Genomic DNA, 17,172 nt, shown 5'->3' with positions numbered 1-17,172 from the left:
TGAGTTCAAATCTTTCAATCAATGGAATGAAAAATCTTACAGTTCAAATCTTTCAGTCCACAAAATGAACTGAAAATCTCAAAGTTCAAATCTTTCCATCAACGAAACTAATTAAATCTCAAAGTTCAGATCTTTCAATTAAATTAGAACCTTAAAGTTCAAACCTTTCACATTAAAATCTGAAAATTCAAAATTTTCTATCAATAAAACTAAATAAAAATCTTAAAGTTCAAATCTTTCAATCAACAAAGTGAATTAGAATCTTTAGGTTCAAATCTATCAAAGTGAATTAAAACCTTAAAATTCAAATCTTTCAAACTGAATTAGAATCTTCAAGTTCAAATCTTTCAATCAATGCAATTAAAAATCTTAAAGTTCAAAATTTTCAATCCAAAAAATGAATTAAAAATCTTAAAATGCAAATCTCTCAATGAAACTAACTCAAAAGCTTCAAATTCAAATCTTCCAATGAATTAGAATCTTAAAATTTAAATACATCAAATAAATGAATTAAATCTTAACATTCAAATCTTTCAATCAATGAAATGAATTAAAAATCTTCAAACTATCAATACAATTATTAAAATGAAAACCTGTAAATCAATACAATGAATTTAAAAATCTTACCACTGAAATCTTTCCACTCATAAAACAAATTAAATCTTAAAGCTCAAATCTTTCAATCAAACAAATAAAAAAATCTTAAAGTTCAACTCTTTCAATTAAATAAATTAGAATCTTGAAGTTCAAATCTTTCTATCACCAAAATGAATTAAAATCTTAAAACTCAAATCCTTCAATCAATGAAATTAATTAAATTTCAAAGTTCAGATCTTTCAATTAAATTAGAAGCTTAAAGTTCAAATCTTTCCATCAACAAAGTGAATCAGAATCTTCAAGTTCAAATCTATCAATAAAATGAATCAAAAATCTTAAAGTCCAAATCTTTCAATTAACTAATTAGAAACTTCAAATCTTTGCATCAATGAAATGAACTAAAAGCTTCAAGTTCAAATCTTTGCATCAATGAAATGAACTAAAAGCTTCAAGTTCAAATCTTTGCATCAATGACATGAACTAAAAGCTTCAAGTTCAAATCTTTCCATCAATGACATGAACTAAAAGCTTCAAGTTCAAATCTTTGCATCAATGACATGAACTAAAAGCTTCAAGTTCAAATCTTTGCATCAATGACATGAACTAAAAGCTTCAAGTTCAAATCTTTCCATCAATGACATGAACTAAAAGCTTCAAGTTCAAATCTTTCCATCAATGACATGAACTAAAAGCTTCAAGTTCAAATCTTTCCATCAATGACATGAACTAAAAGCTTCAAGTTCAAATCCTTCAATCAAGAAAATGAATTAAAAATCTTAAAATGCAAATCAATGAAACTAATTAAAACTCTTCCAATTCAAATCTTCCAATGAATGAAATGAATTAAAATTTTAAAATTTAAATATATCAAATAAATTAAGATTCAAATCTTTCAATCCATGAAATGAATTAAAATTCTTCAAATTCAAATCTCAACCAATAAAGTGAATATTAAAATGAAAACCTGTAAACCAATACAATGAATTTTAAAATCTTACCACTGAAATCTTTCCACCCATAAAACAAATTCTTAAAGTTCAAATATTTTGATCAATGAAATTTATAAAGTTCAACTCTTTCAATTAAATAAGAATCTTGAAGTTCGAATCTTTCAATCAATGAAACTAATTAAAAATCTTAAAGTTCAAACCTTTCCATCAACAAAATGAATTAAAATCTTACATTTCAAATCTTTCAAAATGAATTAAATCACAAAGCTCAGATCTTTCAATTAAATTAGAATCCTAAAGTTCACATCTCCCAATCAATAAAATTATTTAAAGTTTTTAATTATTTCAATTAAATTAGAAACTGAAATTTCAAATCTTTCAATCAATAAAATTAAATCTCAAAGTTCAAATCTTTCAATTAAATTATAAACTTTAATTTCAAATCTTTCAATTGATGAGATTAGAATCTTGAAGTTCAAATCTTTCAACCACTAAAATGAATTAAAAGCTTAAAATTCAAATCTTTCCATTAAATTAGAAACTTAAATTTCAAATCTTTCACTCAATAAAACTAAAATCTTAAAGTTCAAATCTTTCAATCAATGCAATTAATTAAATCTCAACGTTCAGGTCTTTCAACTAAATTAGAATCTCAAAGTTCAAACCTTTCAATCAATAAAGCTAAATAAAAACCTCAAAGTTGAAATCTTTCAATCAATAAAATGAATTAAAATCTCGAAGTTCAAATCTTTCGTTTCAATAAATTATAAACTTCAAATCTTTCCATCAATGAAATGAATTAAAAAGCTTAAAGTTCAAATCTTTCAATCAAGAAAATGAATTAGAAACCTTGAAATTCAAACCTCAATGAGTAAAATGAATTAAATGTTGAAGTGAAAACCTTTAGACCAACGAAATGAATTTTATAACCTTACAACTCAAACCTTTCCATCCATAACAGGGATTAAAACTGGTAAAGCTGAACTCCTGTGACTAACAAAACGAATGCAAACCCCAAAATGAAAACCCTTTCCAGCCATTTGGAGGCATTCAAATGTCGGAGTTACAAAGTTCTTTCCAAGCAGAAGTGTCAGCACAAAAATGTTACAACGGAAAAACCTCAAAAGGCAGCGCAGAGATTCAGAGGAATTTGCACCACTAAAGGAAACGTCAAGAGCGCAATGTGCGAGCTCACTCCAGCGCTCGGGTCAAAGCCTCTGAGCTCACTGCAATGTGCCGCTACAGTCTTTACGCCAACCCAAACCTCCCAACTCAGCCCCCAGACCTCGCAGAGAAGCCGCAGCAGGGTCCCGCGGGCGCGCATCGGAACAGCGCTCGGCCCCTGCGGGAAGGATCACCGCAGCGAGCCCCTCCCGCAGCGCTGCCGCCAACCGCTTCGCACCGACCGGCCGAGGGCAGAGCTTCGCACCGGAGCAGAGCAGGCGCAGAGCGGCTGCAGCAGGAGGCTGCTGGAGCCCGGCAGGGAGGGGGCCCAGGCCCCACGGCTGGGGTGATGCAGACGAGGCTGGGCAGGGCTGAGAGCAGCCTGCTCTAGGGGAGGATGTCTCCGCACTGGGTGGGCTCGGCAGGTCCCTTCCAGCTCAACCCATTCTAGGGCCTTCAAGGTCCCTTCCAAACCCTTCTCACATGGACCCTTCCAACCCAACCTATTCCATGGTTCTCTGACTCTGAGAGTCCCTTCCAACCCAACCCATTCCATGATTATCTCTAAGGGTCCCTCCCAACTCAACCCATTCCATGATCCCATGACCCTGAAGGTCCCTCCTAACCCCATTCTATGATCTTGAAGGTTCCTCCCACTCCACCCCAGGCCCCTCTGTGCCCCCAGCATGCAAAGCCCCTGTGCCAAATGGACCATTTGGGCTCCTTGGCTGTGTGCCCAGGGCAGGTGGAGGTGTGGGGCTGGCAGCAGCCTCCTGCTGCTCAGCTCCTGCCCAGCGCAGCTGTGCCCTGAAAGCGATCCCGAGCCAGGCTGTGGATCAGGTGCACTGCAGACAGGGGAGCAGTAATTAAGCTCTGCACTCTAATTAATGTCCACTGGAGCCTCTCAGAGCTGTGGCAAGAGAAGGAGAAGTCATTGCAAGCTGCCTCCGCATCACAACCTGGGGGCATTGCTGGGGCAGGCCATGGGACCGAGAGGGGAGCAAGCAGCAGCCTTTGGCTGCCCAGGAACCGACACAGAGGGGGACAATGAAAATCCCAGCTGGGACTCTGCTGGGAGTGGGGGGCTCAAAATCACAGCTGGGACTCTGCTGGGAGTGGGGGGCTCAAAATGTGTGTGGCCTTCCAGGATCTGAAGGGAGCTACAGGAGGGCTGGGGAGGGACTATTGACAAGGTCTGGTAACGACAGGAGGAGGAATGGGTTTGAAGCGGCAGAGGGGAGACTGAAACTGAATGTTAGGAAGAAGCCCTTTGCAGTGAGGGTGGTGAGACACTGGCACAGGTTGCCCCAGGGAGGTTGCGGATCACATTGGGTGTTTCTGTGCTCCATAACCTCCCTGGAGGTGTTCAAGACCAGGCTGGATGAGGTCTTGAGCAACCTGTTCTAATGGGAGGTGTCCCTGCCTAGGGCAGGGGGTTGGAACTGGATGAGCTTTGAGGTCCCTACCAACCTAAACCATTCTCTGATTCTATGACCTGAGGAGGCTCTAGGTGCTAATGGATGGGGCCAAGTGCTGCACCTGTGCACAGCTGGTCTGTGCTAGGTGTGGGGAAGGACCTGAGGAGGCTCTAGGTGCTAATGGACGGGGCCAAGTGCTGCAATTCAGCACAATTATTCCTTCTTTTGTAACTCGTTTCAATGGCATTTGCCTGACTCCCAACTCCTGCAGTAGTGCTGGGAGGGAAGAATGGGGCTGAGCTCTGCTCCACTGCCCTGCAGCTCTGGAGAAAAGAGGCTTTGTTACTTCAGCAAGACAACCCCAACAGCTTAATGCTGATTTAATTAAAGCTGGAACTCGATGCTGCTCTGCAGAGTCACTTTTAAGCCCAGGCCTGCACTGTATCCTGCTCTGGGATCTTCGCATTTCCTCATGGCTTGAGGCTTCTCTGCCTCTCTGCAGCCTTCTCTTTCAAACAGGCTTCCCACACACACCTCCCCCTCCCTGCAACTTGAGAGCAAGTTCCTGACCTGGAGTGGTGCCAGGGATGGGCATCTCCCACCTCTTTGGGCTCTCCCCACCCTCAAACATTTCCCCCTTCTGTCCAGCCTGAATGTCCCTATTTTAGCCCAAATCCATCCCCCCCAGCCTGTCACAACAGGCCCTGCTCCAAACTCAGCCCCCAGCTTCCTTTAAGTGCTGAAAGGCCACCAGGAGGTCTCCCTGGAGCCTTAACAACCCCAACTGCCCCAGCCTGTCCCCAGAGCAGAGCTGCCCCAGGACTAGGATTGTGGCTGTGTGACACTTTTGGCCATCACCTTGCTGGGATCAGTTGCTAGAAGCAGCACCAGCAGCAGCTGCAGGGGGGCAAGAGGCAAAGCAGCACCAAACCCTTTGGTTTGATGCTTCAGATTGGGTGCTGCAGTCTCTGTGAGCACACAGGAGACATTTGTCAGCTCTTCAAACGGCTCAGGGGCCTTGCCCTGGCAGCAGGAACAGCTCCTGCAGGCAGCACTCAGTGTCCCATTCCTGAGACTCTGGTCTCAGAGCTTAGGAAACTGCAGAGTGGCTTGGGCTGGAGGGGACCCCCAGAGCCCACCCAGTGCAGGGACATCCTCCCCTAGAGCAGGCTGCTCTCAGCCCTGCCCAGCCTCACCTTCACCATCTCCAGCCATGGGGCCTCAAGCACCTCCCTGGGCCACCTGCTGCAGGGTTCCAGCAGCCTCCTGCTGCACAGCTTCTTCCTCACAGCCACTCTCAGCCTGCTCTGCTCTCAGCCCAAACCACTGCCCTGGGCCTGTCCCTGCAGCCCTTTGGGCACAGGCCCTGCAGGCCCTGGCAGCAGCTCTGAGCTCTGCCTGCAGCCTTCTCCTCCCCATGCTGCCCACCCCCAGCTCCCTCAGCCTGTGCCCAGGGCAGAGCTGCTCCAGCCCCTGCTCCCCTTGGTGGCCTCCCTGGCCCCTCTCCAGCAGCTCCATGGCCTTGCTGTGCTGAGGGCCCACAGCTGGCCCCAGCCCTGCAGCTGAGCTGTGCCCAGGGCAGAGCAGAGGGGCAGGGTCCCCTCTCTGCAGCTCTGCCCACGCTGCTCTGCCTGCAGCCCAGGCTGCCCTTGGCCCTCTCTGCTGCCAGTGCCCACTGCTGGCTCCTGCCCAGCCTCTGCCCCCAGCACCCCCAAGTCCTGCTCTGCAGGGCTGCTCTCAGGCTGCTCTCAGTCTCCCAGGAGGGCTGCCCTGCCCTTCTCACACTCAGCTCTCTGCAGCTTGGGGTCACTGTCACCCTGAGGAGCAGAGCTGGAGGCTCTCACTCCTTTCAGCAGGAAGCTGTGGATGTACAGAGAAGAGAAAGAGAAAGGGAAGGCTTGGCAGGGCTCCCCAGCTGCTCTGCTCACCTCTGACTGTCAGCTTGCTGTACAGTTGGGAGTTCATCTCCTTGTCCCTCTTGTAGCGCCGGAACTCGTCCACAGCCTCCCGCACCACAGTGACCGTCAGGACGAAGCCCTGCGAGAGAGCGGGGAGGGAGCTCAGAGCTGTGCCAGGGCTGCAGTACACCACAGGCAGGGCTGAGCCTGGCAGCCTCTGCTCTGGCTGCCCCCTGCCCCCGAGTCGTTTCTCCACTCTGTTACAGGCAGCCTGGGCTAGGCCTTAAAGCAAGGAAATCATCCCTGGGGACCAAACGAATTCCACTATCATGGAACGGCTCTGGCTGGGAGGGAGCCCAGGGATCACCTCCCCCAGCCTCCTGCCACAGGCAGGGACCTCTCAGCTACACTCAGCTGCCCAAGGCCTCATCCAGCCTGGCCTGCAACACCCCCAAGCAGGAGGCAGCCACAGCCTCCCTGGGCAGCCTGTGCCAGGCTCTCAGCAGCCTCACCCTGCACAGCTTCTGCCTCAGCTCCACTCTCAGCCTGCTCTGCCTCAGCTCCAAACCATTGCCCTTGGCCTGCCTCAGAGCCCCTCAGCACAAGTCCCTCTGCAGCCTTCCTGCAGGAGCCCTTCAGGCCCTGGCAGCAGCTCTGAGGTGCCCCTGGAGCCTTCTCCTCTGCAGCCTGCAACCCCCCAGCTCCCTCAGCCTGTGCTCACAGCAGAGCTGCTCCAGCCCTGCCAGCATCTCTGTGGCCTCCTCTGGCCTCTCCCCAGCACCTCTGTGCCCTCCTCCTGCTGCTGCTGCTGGAGGCAGGCTTGGAGGTGAGGTCTGAGCAGAGCAGAGCCAAGGGGCACAATGCCCTCTCCTGCCCTCTGCCCACACTGCTCTGGCTGCAGCCCAGCCTCTGGCTGCCTGCTGGGCTGCAAGAGGGCACTGCTGGCTCCTGGGCAGCTGCTCAGCACCCAACACCCCCAAGGCTCTTTCTTCAGGGCTGCTCCCAGCCCACTCTGTCCCCAGCCTGCACTGGTGCCTGGGCTTGGCCCAGGAGGAGCCTGCAGCTGGCCCCAGCAGAGCCTCTCCTCACACTGACCTCATTGAGCTGTGCCTGGAAATGCACAACCCCAAAGTGCCTTGGAGGAGCTCAAGAGAAGCCTTCAGTGCTCCAGATGCATCCTTCCCTCTCCTCTACCAACTTCAAGGCTTTAGCAAAAGCAGCTCCTAGGCCTCCCCAGAGCCTTCTCTTCTCCAGGCCCCAGGCAGAAGAGGACTTCCCCAGGCCTTACTCCACAGCCAGCTCATCTCTTTCAGCTGGAGGTGACTGAGGAGCCAGGGCAGTTCAGCTGCACAGGGCAGCAGAGGCACTGCTAAGCTGAGGGAAACTGGGGAGCACCATGCCAGACACTCCTGGATAGCCCAAACCTGTCCACCCTGGCTGGAAGAGGATGGATTTTGTCCCTGCTTTGGGCAGGGAGGAGTTGGGCTGAGGGAGTTTTGACCATTCCAGCCCCACTAAGGGGCAGAGCTGTGCAGAAGCCTGCAGGCAAAGCTGCTCCTGCCTGTCCCTGGGTCACTGGGGAGAGCTTTCATAAAACAGGAGGGGTTGGAAAGGACCTCTGGATATCATCCAGGCCAGTGCCCTGTCAGAGCAGAGTCTCCCAGGGCAGGGCACACAGAACACATCCAGGTGAGGATGGAAAGTCCCTGGAGAAGGAGACTCCACAGCCTCTCTGGGCAGCCTGCTCCAGGCTTCAGCACCCTCACCCCACAGAAGCTTCTCCTCATGCTGAGGTGGCAGCTCCTGGGCTCCAGTTTGTGTCTCCTTGGAGGAGCAGACTCCAGAACCTCTCTCCTTACAACAATGAACTGAACAAAGACTTCCCAGGCAAAGGACTGCTGTCAGAAGGCAGGGGAGGTGGCAGCTGGAGAGCTGCAGGCTCTGGGGGCCAGGCAGAGCAGCCCACATCTGTCCTTCACCTGGTGCTCTCCTACCCAGTGCAGCCACTTCTCAGCACCAGCAGAGTAGCTTCTCACCCAAAGCTACCCTTTCTCCCCCCAGAGCCACAACCACTTCTCTCCTCACCAGGGGAGCCCAGTAGGTGTACAGGTAGCCTATCTTCAGTGCTGGCACAAACTGGGAGCAGGACACCACCAGGAAGTAGAGATTCAGGAAGAACTTGAACTGTTCATACAAAACCTAAAAGTGGGGACACAAGAAACAGAGCAACCAGCAGGAAATGAGAGGAGCCTGCACCCAGCCCCCAGCACAGCCCACGGGAGAGCTGCACTGCTGGGACAGCAAACACCCAGCCCAGGTGGCTGGAAGGGATCCTGGGCAGCAGCTGGGAGAGCTACTCTAAACTGAGCCAAAGCCTCCTGCAGAGGCAGGAGGGAGAGGGGGCAGAGGAGAGGGGCAGGGCAGGCAGGGGGGAGGCAGAGCCGTGGGGCAGGGCAGGGCCCAAAGAGCAGCGCTGTTTGCCACGGAGAGCAGCAGCTGGCAGCCTTACCCCCGGGATGAAGGTGAAGATGTTGTACTTCTGGTTCTTGATGGTGTTCTTGGGGTACTTCTCCTCGCACTTCTCGGGGCAGCCGAGCCAGACGGTGCGAGCCTTCAGCTCCTTCCTCCGCCGGCAGGCGTTCAGCAGCCACTCGGAGCAGCTGCAGAGGGAGCAGCAGCACGGCAGAGGCTCAGCGCCACTTGGCCCCGGCGCTGGCACCTCCAGAGCAGGCAGCACAGCCCCTGCCACAGCTGGAGGAGGCCCGTCTGAGCCCAGCCCTGCAGAGCAGAGCACACCTGCCACGGTGCCCACCTGAGCAGGCTCCAGCAGCCTGCTGGGCTGCAGCCCCCTGGCACTGCACGGAGCAGCTGCAGGCAGTGCCACGCACGGGGACCCTTCCCACAGGCTGCTCAACTGACCCAAGAGTGAGGGCACTGATGGCATCAGCTCAGCCTCCCCACCAGGTGCTGTGAGGGCTCCATCCCACTGCACCCCCTCATAGCCCAGAGCTGCTGCTTCGTGACCCAGGAGGGCAGCAGGCACTGACCTGGTGCAAAGGAACTTCCATCCTCCGCAGATGAACCACTCCAGGCCTCTCCTCCTCTGGGCAATCCTGGCCCTGGGCAGGGTGTGGTAGTCACTCTCATCGTTTTCAAAGCCTTCTTCTGACATCATGAGGGGCATCTCGTCCAGGTGAGAGGACTCATCTTCCACCTGGTACCTGCCGGGGGGCACCAGGACCACCACCTCAGGCCAAGCCCACCCAGCCAGCTGTCAGCCCTGCGCCTGCCTGGGCATCTCCTACAGCCCCAAGTGGGCTGGAGGACACGGCCAGGAGGGAGAGGGGGGAGGAGGAGGAGGAGCAGGACACGGCCAGGAGGAAGAAGCAACCTAGCCTGGGCAGCAGTACACAGAGCCTGCTCCCTTCTCCTTGCTGCCCACCCCCAGCTATCTGCAGCCATTGACCAGGTCCCCTCTCAGCCTTTGCTGTTCAGTCTCTTCATCATCCTCACAGCCTCCCCTGGACTCCCTCCAGCAGTTCCCTGTCCCTCTTGAACAAGGGCACACTGCACAACTGCTCCACCAGCACCCCAAGGTCCTTCCTCAGGGAGCTGCTCTCCAGCAGCTCACTCCTGAGCTGTACTGCTGCAGGTTGCCCCTGCCCAGGGGCAGGACCCCACACCTGTCCTCACTGATCCTCGCAGGGCTCCCCTCTGCCTGCACCCTGATGACCCTCACAGGCCTCTCCCCTGCCTGACCCTCAGAGGGTTGCCCTTTGCCTAATCACAAACTCTGTAAAGTTCTGTGGCCCTTTTGCTCCACACAAATCCTTTTCTTCCCCTCCAGCCAGGCTCTAGGTTTGCACTCTGGAGCTCCAGCAAGGACTGCAGATGAGGAGCAGCAGCAGCACCCCCAGGCCCAGCACTGCTGCCTTCAGCCCCAGCCTTGCAGCAGATGCAGCCAATTCCTGCCTCAGCAGCAGCTTTGCTGTTGTGGTGCAGAACTGCTCTGCAGCCTCTAGAAACAAGCAGCAGATGAATAATGCATTTCCCCCCCACACCTAGCAGCGGGACAAAGCCTCTCTGCTGCCACTGGGCACTTGGCTGCTCCAAGCTCTGCCTTCCCTGCAGCCACAGCTCATCCAGGGTCACCCCAGGAACTCGGGTTCCAGCAGGGAAGCACTGCAAGGAACCTGGCCAGAGGAGCCAGAGAGGAGGCAGCCAAACTCTCAGCCTGGCTGCTGCTTCCTCTGGTGTCAGCCAGCCACCAGCGCTCAGACCTGCCTCCCCAGGGCAGAAAACCAAGCACTGGACAACTTCCAACCAAACCTGGCTGCTGCTGGGACATCACTTCCAGAGCTTCCAGAGCAGGGAACCCCTGGGCAGAGAGGACTTAGAGATGAAATCCAAGATACGAGGCAGCCTCAGGAAGTCTGCAGATGTCACCAAGCTGAGTCGTGGGGGTGAGAAGTCTGAGGGGTGGGCTGGAGCCAGCCAGCTCCCAGCTGGAGAGTCTGCCGAGGCCCTGCAGGGCCAAGGGCAGGTCCTGCACCGAGGGCAGGGCAGCCCTCGGGACCCCTCCAGGCCAAAGAGTGAGCAGCCTGAGAGCAGCCCTGCAGAGCAGCACTTGGGGGTGCTGGGGGCAGAGGCTGGGCAGGAGCCAGCAGTGGGCACTGGCAGCACAGAGGGCCAACGGCAGCCTGGGCAGAGCTGCAGAGAGGGGACCCTGCCCCTCTGCTCTGCCCTGGGCACAGGCTGAGGAAGATGGGGGTGGGCAGCATGGGGAGGAGAAGGCTGCAGGCAGAGCTCAGAGCTGCTGCCAGGGCCTGCAGGGCTCCTGCAGGAAGGCTGCAGAGGGACTGTGCCCAAAGGGCTGCAGGGACAGGCCCAGGGCAGTGGTTTGGGCTGAGAGCAGAGCAGGCTGAGAGTGGCTGTGAGGAAGAAGCTGTGCAGCAGGAGGCTGCTGGAACCCTGCAGCAGGTGGCCCAGGGAGGTGTTTGAGGCCCCATGGCTGGAGATGGTGAAGGTGAGGCTGGGCAGGGCTGAGAGCAGCCTGCTCTAGGGGAGGATGTCCCTGCACTGGGTGGGCTCTGGGGGTCCCTCCAGCCCTCTCTGAGGTCAGTGACAGTAGGACAAGCTGCAGCAGTGCACTGAACCCCCCCAGGACATGGCACAGGGATCTGTCACTCATTGTCATCTGTCCCAGAGGCCTTAGCACCACCAAGCAGACCTGACAAACACATTCACCTTCTTACAGGCAGCTGAAGGAGACCCTGGGACCAGTCCATGCTGCTGCAGCTGCTACAGTTCCACACACCATTGGCAGTCTCAGGTGAGCACCCTGCAGGTCCCTTTAGATGGGTGACTAAAGCCCAAACCCACAACTTCAGCTCTGAAGTGCTCTACCAGCTTGGCACAACCACCTCCAAGGCACAAGGGATGAGGCCTTGGGCAACCAAGCCGAGTGGAGAGGCACCCCTGGAGGCAGCAGCACGTCTGGGAGGTCCCTCCCAGCCTGAGCCATTCTGTGGTGGAGGCCAAGCACAGAGCGAGGCAGTTTTGGGCCCCAGTGCAAGGCACTACCAGACTGCTGAGGCCAGGCCAAGAGGTCACCCTGCAGAGGAGCCCTGGGGTGCCCTCCTGGTGCCCAGCAGCAGGGCAGCCAACCCGGCTCACAAGGCCCACCTTGGAGCAGCTCCACAGACCTACAGACTCTGCCACTCTGCAGCTCAGGCTGTGTGCAAGACCTCCCCAGGACTGCAACCCCCTCCCTGCAGAGGCAGCTCCACAGCCAGCCAGGGGCTCCTGGGGGCTGCAGGGGGCCTCAGGCACCACCCCCGGGATACCTGAGCTGCCCTTTGCTCCTAGACACCTGCAGCAGAGTGCATCCTGCCCTCCCTCCTGCACCCCAGGGCCCTCAGTGCCTTCACCCCCACACTCCTGAGCACCTGCAGCAGCTTGGCTGCAGCCTCACCGCAGCTCCAGGACCTGTGCTGAAAGGGCAGAAGCAGGAGGAAAGGTCACAGGGGCCTGGGGGCTGCAGAGCCATCACCAGCCTGGAGCTGCAGCTTCACTGTCTGCCCTGCCACATCCCACAGCTCCTCTGCCCCAGCCTCCTGCCACGGGCAGGGACCCCTCAGCTGGGCTCAGCTGCCCCAGGCCCCATCCAGCCTGGCCTGCAACACCCCCAGGCAGGAGGCAGCCACTGGGCAGCCTGTGCCAGGCTCTGCTCCTCAGGGCTGCTCTCAGCCATTCCCCACCCAGCCTGGAGCTGTGCTTGGGATTGCCCCCAGCGGGTGCAGGACCTTACACCTGGCCTTGTGCAACGCCATGAGCTTGGCCTGGGCACCGCTCTGCAGCCTGCCCAGGTCCCTCCGGATGGATCCCTGCCCTCCTGCAAGTGCCTGTGCCACCCAGCTCGGTGCCATCTGCGGGCGCGCTGGGGGTGCGCCGACTGCTCCGTGCATGGCACTGACAGCGATGCCAAACAGCACCGGGCACAGCACGGACCCCGGGGTCCGCCGGGCCTGGCGGACAAGCTGCTGAGTGCCGAGCAGCGCTCGGGGCCCGACTGCCGGCAGCAGCACCCCGCGGGCGGCTCAGAGCGCCGGTGGCGACCCGGGAAGCCTCCGCTCCGCCCCGGGCCTCGCTGCGCGGGCAGAGCGCTGCCGGGCGGCTCCCGCCGGGAGCCCGGCCCCGGGCCCGCCCGTCCCGAGAGAGCTCGGTGTGCTCGGGACGCTCCCCCACCGGACAGGCAGCGGCCGCCCCCCGGCACACCGACCCCCCCGGCACACCGACCCCCCCCGGCACACCGACCCCCCCCGGCACACCGACCCCCCCGGCACACCGACCCCCCCGGCACACCGACCCGCCCTCGCCCCGCACCCTGCCGCCAGCCCAGCTCCCGCCGCGGCGGCGCCCGGAGCCGCTCAGCGCGGCGGCCGTCCCCGGCCGAGCCATAGGCCGCACCTGCGGGCCCGCAAGCCGGCAGCGGCCGGGCCCAGCGGCGCTCCCCGGCGCATCCTCCGGCGGGGCCGGCCCCGCACAGCGCCCGCGGGCACAGCGCTCGGCGGGACGCGGCGCGGCCGTGACCGGCGCAGGGCTGGCGGCGCCGGTGTGTGCGTATGGGGGGGGGGCGGCTGCCGGCACCGGCCTAGGCGCGGCGGGGAGCGCAGCCCCGCGGCGGGGAGGCCGCCGGGGCGGCGGCGGGGTCCCGCGGGCGTACCTGCCGTGTCGCTGCGCGGCGGCGCCGCTGTAGTAGGCCGCTCTGCGCTGGCTGCTGCGCGGCACCGGGCGCAGCGGGATCCCGTCCGCCATCTTGGCGGCGCCCCCGGCCGCGCTCCGCCCCGGGCACGGCCGCTCCGCGCCACCGCCGCCGCTGCTCGCCGCCACCGCACGGCACCGCACGGCCGCCGCCGCCTGACGCCGGGAAGAAGGAAGCGGCGGCGGCGGCGGGGCGGGGCAGGGCGAAAACAAGGGGGCAGGGCCCGGGGGAGGGGCCGGGACGCGGCCTCTGCCTGCCGGGATGCGGCGGCTGGCGGCAGGAGCGGAGCTCCCGTGGGCGCCTGAGGCACCTGCCCCGTTTACCCTGCCCCGATTCCCCGCCCGCAGATCGAGGCTGTCCTAAGCACTGTCCTGATCCCTGGGGAGTCTGTAGGACGCTCCTGATCCCAGAGGAGTCCTTAACACAGCCCCAGTCCTGGAGGATCCCTTACACAGCTGTTATCCCGGAGGATCCCTTATCACAGCTGTGATCCCGGAGGATCCCTTAACACAGCCCCAGTCCCGGAGGATCCCTTATCACAGCTGTGATCCCGGAGGATCCCTTAACACAGCTGTGATCCTGGAGGATCCCTTATCACAGCTGTGGTCCCGGAGGATCCCTTAACACAGTTGTGATCCTGGAGGATTCCTTGTCACTTCCCCAGTCCCAGAGGATCCCTTAGCGCATCCCTGATACCAGAGGATTCCTTAGCACATCCCTGATCCCGGAGGATCTCTTATCACACCCCCGATCTCAGAGGTTCCCTCGGCGCAGCTCCGATCCCGGAGGATCCTTTAGCACATCGCCGCTCCCCACCGCCGTCTCCCCGCGCCCAGCCGCGCAGCGCAGCGCAGGTGCCTCAGGCTGGGGCTGCGGAGGTTCAGATCGGACATTAGGGAGAAGTTTTTCATGGAGAGAGTGGTCAGGGACTGGGATGAGCTGCACAGGGAGGTGCTGGAGTCGCCCACCCTGGAGGTGTTTCCGGGGCGCTTGGACGTGGTGCTTGGGGAGATGGTTTGAGGTGGATCTTAGGGAGCAGGGCTCTAGGGTGGGCTTGGGCAGCCTGAGGGGCTCTGCCAGCCTGAATGCCAGTTTGCGTGGTGCTGTGATGCTTCTCTTTAGCATGGCCTGCCGCAGCCGCCTGCGGGGCCGCTCTCCAGCGCGGGCGGAGCTGCTCCGGCTGAGCAGGGAGCTCCGCTTGTACTGAGCAGGTTGCTCCGCACAGCCGCCCCAGCCCTGCCGGCAGAGCTCCGCTCCGGGTGCCAGGCTGCTGCCTCCCGCAGGAGCTGCCCTGCCCCGGCCGGGGCCATCGGCTGCATTCCTGAGGCTGCTCGGGGCAGCGTCGGGTTGCAGCGGCGAAGCTGATAACAGGTATCGCATCCTGGCCGGGGCCTCTTTCCCTCATTCATCCGCGGCCTGAAGTTTCCTGGATTGCTGTCAAAAGAGTTGAAGTCTTTTTTAGTTGTGAATAATAGAAAAAGCCTCCCCCCACGATGCCATCTTTGTCCGGCTTGGGAACTCATCTGGAGCAGCCCAGGGATGAAGAATATCACTGATCAGTGGGGCAGAGAATGGAGAGCACCGAGCACAAAACACAGCAGGAGATGAGAAGAAGAGAGGGGTGGAGGGAGAAGCATTTTAGCCTCAGCCAGGGGCCAGGCTGGCAAATCGGAGACATGATTGATAGAGCCTGAATGGGTTTGAAGAGAGGAGGAGGAGGAGAAGGAGAAAAAGGAGGAGAGGGAGAAGGACAGAGGAGAGGAAGAAGGGGAAGGGTAAGGAGGAGGTGAGAGAGGAGGAGGAGGAAGAGAAGGAGGGTAAGGAGGAGGAGAGAGGAGGAGAAGGATGGAGGAGAGGAAGAAGTGGGAGGATGAGGAGGAGGAAAAGAAGGAGGAAGAGAAGGAGAGGAAGGAGGAGGGGGAGAAAGAGGAGGAGAAGGATGGAGAAGAGGAAGAAGTGGGAGGATGAGGAGGAGGAAGAGGAGGAAAAGAAGGAGGAAGAGGAGGAGGAAGAGGAGGAGGAGAAGGAGGAAGAGGAGGAGGAGAAGGAGGAAGAGGAGGAGGAGAAGGAGGAAGAGGAGGAGGAAGAGGAGGAGGAAGAGGAGGAGGAGAAGGAGGAAGAGGAGGAGGAGAAGGAGGGAGAGGAGGAGGAGAAGGAGGGAAAGGAGGAGAAGGAGAGAGAGAGCAGCGAGCAACACTACACCTGAGGAATCAGTCACAGGAGGGGCTGGAAGGGACCTTCAGCATCATTTAGTTCCAGCCCCTTGCCACAGGCAGGGACCTCTCAGCTGCATCCAGCTGCTCAAGGCCTCATCCAGCCTGACCTTGAATAGGCAGGAGGCAGCCACAGCCTCCCTGGGCAGCCTGTGCCAGGCTCTCAGCAGCCTCACCCTGCACAGCTTCTGCCTCAGCTCCACTCTCAGCCTGCTCTGCCTCAGCTCCAAACCATTGCCCTTGGCCTGCCTCAGAGCCCCTCAGCACAAGTCCCTCTGCAGCCTTCCTGCAGGAGCCCTTCAGGCCCTGGCAGCAGCTCTGAGGTGCCCCTGGAGCCTTCTCCTCTGCAGGCTGCACCCCCCCAGCTCCCTCAGCCTGTGCTCACAGCAGAGCTGCTCCAGCCCTGCCAGCACCTTGGTGGCCTCTCTCCAGCAGCTGTGTCCTTCTGCTGGGGACAGCAGAGCTGACCTAGAACACCCCACGCAGGGAAGGGACATCCACAGCTTCCCTGCACAGCCCATTCCAGAGCCTCACCACCCTCACAACAAAGAACTTCTTCCTAAGCTACTTTTCAGTACAGGCATTGATCACTCTGGCTCTAGGTACCTGGTTATCAATACAGGCGTTGATCTCTCTCTGGCTCTAGGTACCTGGTTATCAATACAGGCGTTGATCTCTCTCTGGCTCTAGGTATCTGGTTGATATTGATCTAAGTATCTGGAGGCATTGATCTCTCTCTAGCCATAGCTCTCCCTCTCTCCAGCGCTCTGCTAGCTGTGGCAGGTGGAGCTGTGGAGCCAGCAGCTGCTCTGGCCCTGACCCTCTGGGTTCCACCAGGCGAGGGCAAAGGTCACCTCACCCCCCCCCCAGCAGCAGAGTTTTGTTGGTGTGAATCCAGACTGTCCCTTTCTGGCACTCTCAGACAAGACCTCCCTGCCTGCCCTGTTCAGAGCCTCACAGCTCCCTGTGCTACTCACCCATGGTGCCCCTGACCCGTTCTGCTAGAGGGTGAAGCTCAGAGCTGCCGACACCACCACTCTGCAACGCACAGATGTGAGGTCCTGCACAAAATGTTTGTTCTTCCAGTCTGGAGTCAGCCACAGCACCCCTAGCCTGGCTCAGGAGTGGAACCAAACCCCTTAGTGTCTCGGTGTGGTTGGCACCACCTCATTGTGTGGATTCAGGAGGGCAGGTGATGCTTCCCAGGTTGCTCCACTGGAGGATGTCCCTGCTGAGTGCAGGGTTTTGGGACTGGATGAGCATTGGAGGTCCCTTCCAGCCCAATCCATAGGAGCACGGATGGAGCTGTTGGAGGGTAGCTGTTGGAGGGTAGCAGAGACCTGGCCAGGCTGCATGGGTGGGCAGAGGTCAATGGGATGAGACTGAACAAGGCCAAGGGCAGGTTCTGCACTTTGGCCACAACAACCCCAAGCAGTGCTACAGGCTGGGGCCAGAGCGGCTGAGAGCAGCCAGGCAGAGAGGGCCCTGGGGGTGCTGGCAGAGAGCAGCTGCAGAGGAAGCAGCAGTGCCCAGGTGGGCAGCAGAGCCAATGGCATCCTGGGCTGGCTCAGGAGCAGTGTGGGCAGCAGGACAAGGGAGCTGCTTCTGCCCCTGTGCTCAGCACTGCTCAGGCCACCCCTGCAGTGCTGTGTCCAGCTCTGGGCTCCT

General features: G+C 56.8%; 1 protein-coding gene across 3 annotated transcripts in view; it reads right to left on the bottom strand.

The window, feature by feature from the left end:
- The window catches only part of ATP9B (ATPase phospholipid transporting 9B (putative)), a 59,122-nt gene extending 45,731 nt beyond the window's left edge, over positions 1–13,391 (bottom strand). For all 3 annotated transcript variants that reach the window (XM_064161245.1, XM_064161247.1, XM_064161246.1), the window contains exons 1-5: positions 13,253–13,391; positions 9,075–9,248; positions 8,537–8,687; positions 8,113–8,226; positions 6,058–6,166 (exon numbers count right to left, since the gene is read on the bottom strand). In XM_064161245.1, the coding sequence (XP_064017315.1) occupies positions 6,058–6,166; positions 8,113–8,226; positions 8,537–8,687; positions 9,075–9,248; positions 13,253–13,344 (640 nt within the window). In that variant the 5' untranslated portion in view covers positions 13,345–13,391. The remainder of the gene's footprint in view (positions 1–6,057; positions 6,167–8,112; positions 8,227–8,536; positions 8,688–9,074; positions 9,249–13,252) is intronic.
- Positions 13,392–17,172: the final 3,781 nt, after the last annotated feature.

The sequence above is a fragment of the Pogoniulus pusillus genome, chromosome 21 (assembly GCF_015220805.1).
Source record: "Pogoniulus pusillus isolate bPogPus1 chromosome 21, bPogPus1.pri, whole genome shotgun sequence".
Classification (NCBI taxonomy): Eukaryota; Metazoa; Chordata; class Aves; order Piciformes; family Lybiidae; genus Pogoniulus; species Pogoniulus pusillus.
Note: the sequence above shows the minus strand (reverse complement) of the source record. Positions and strands in the feature narration are given on the sequence as shown.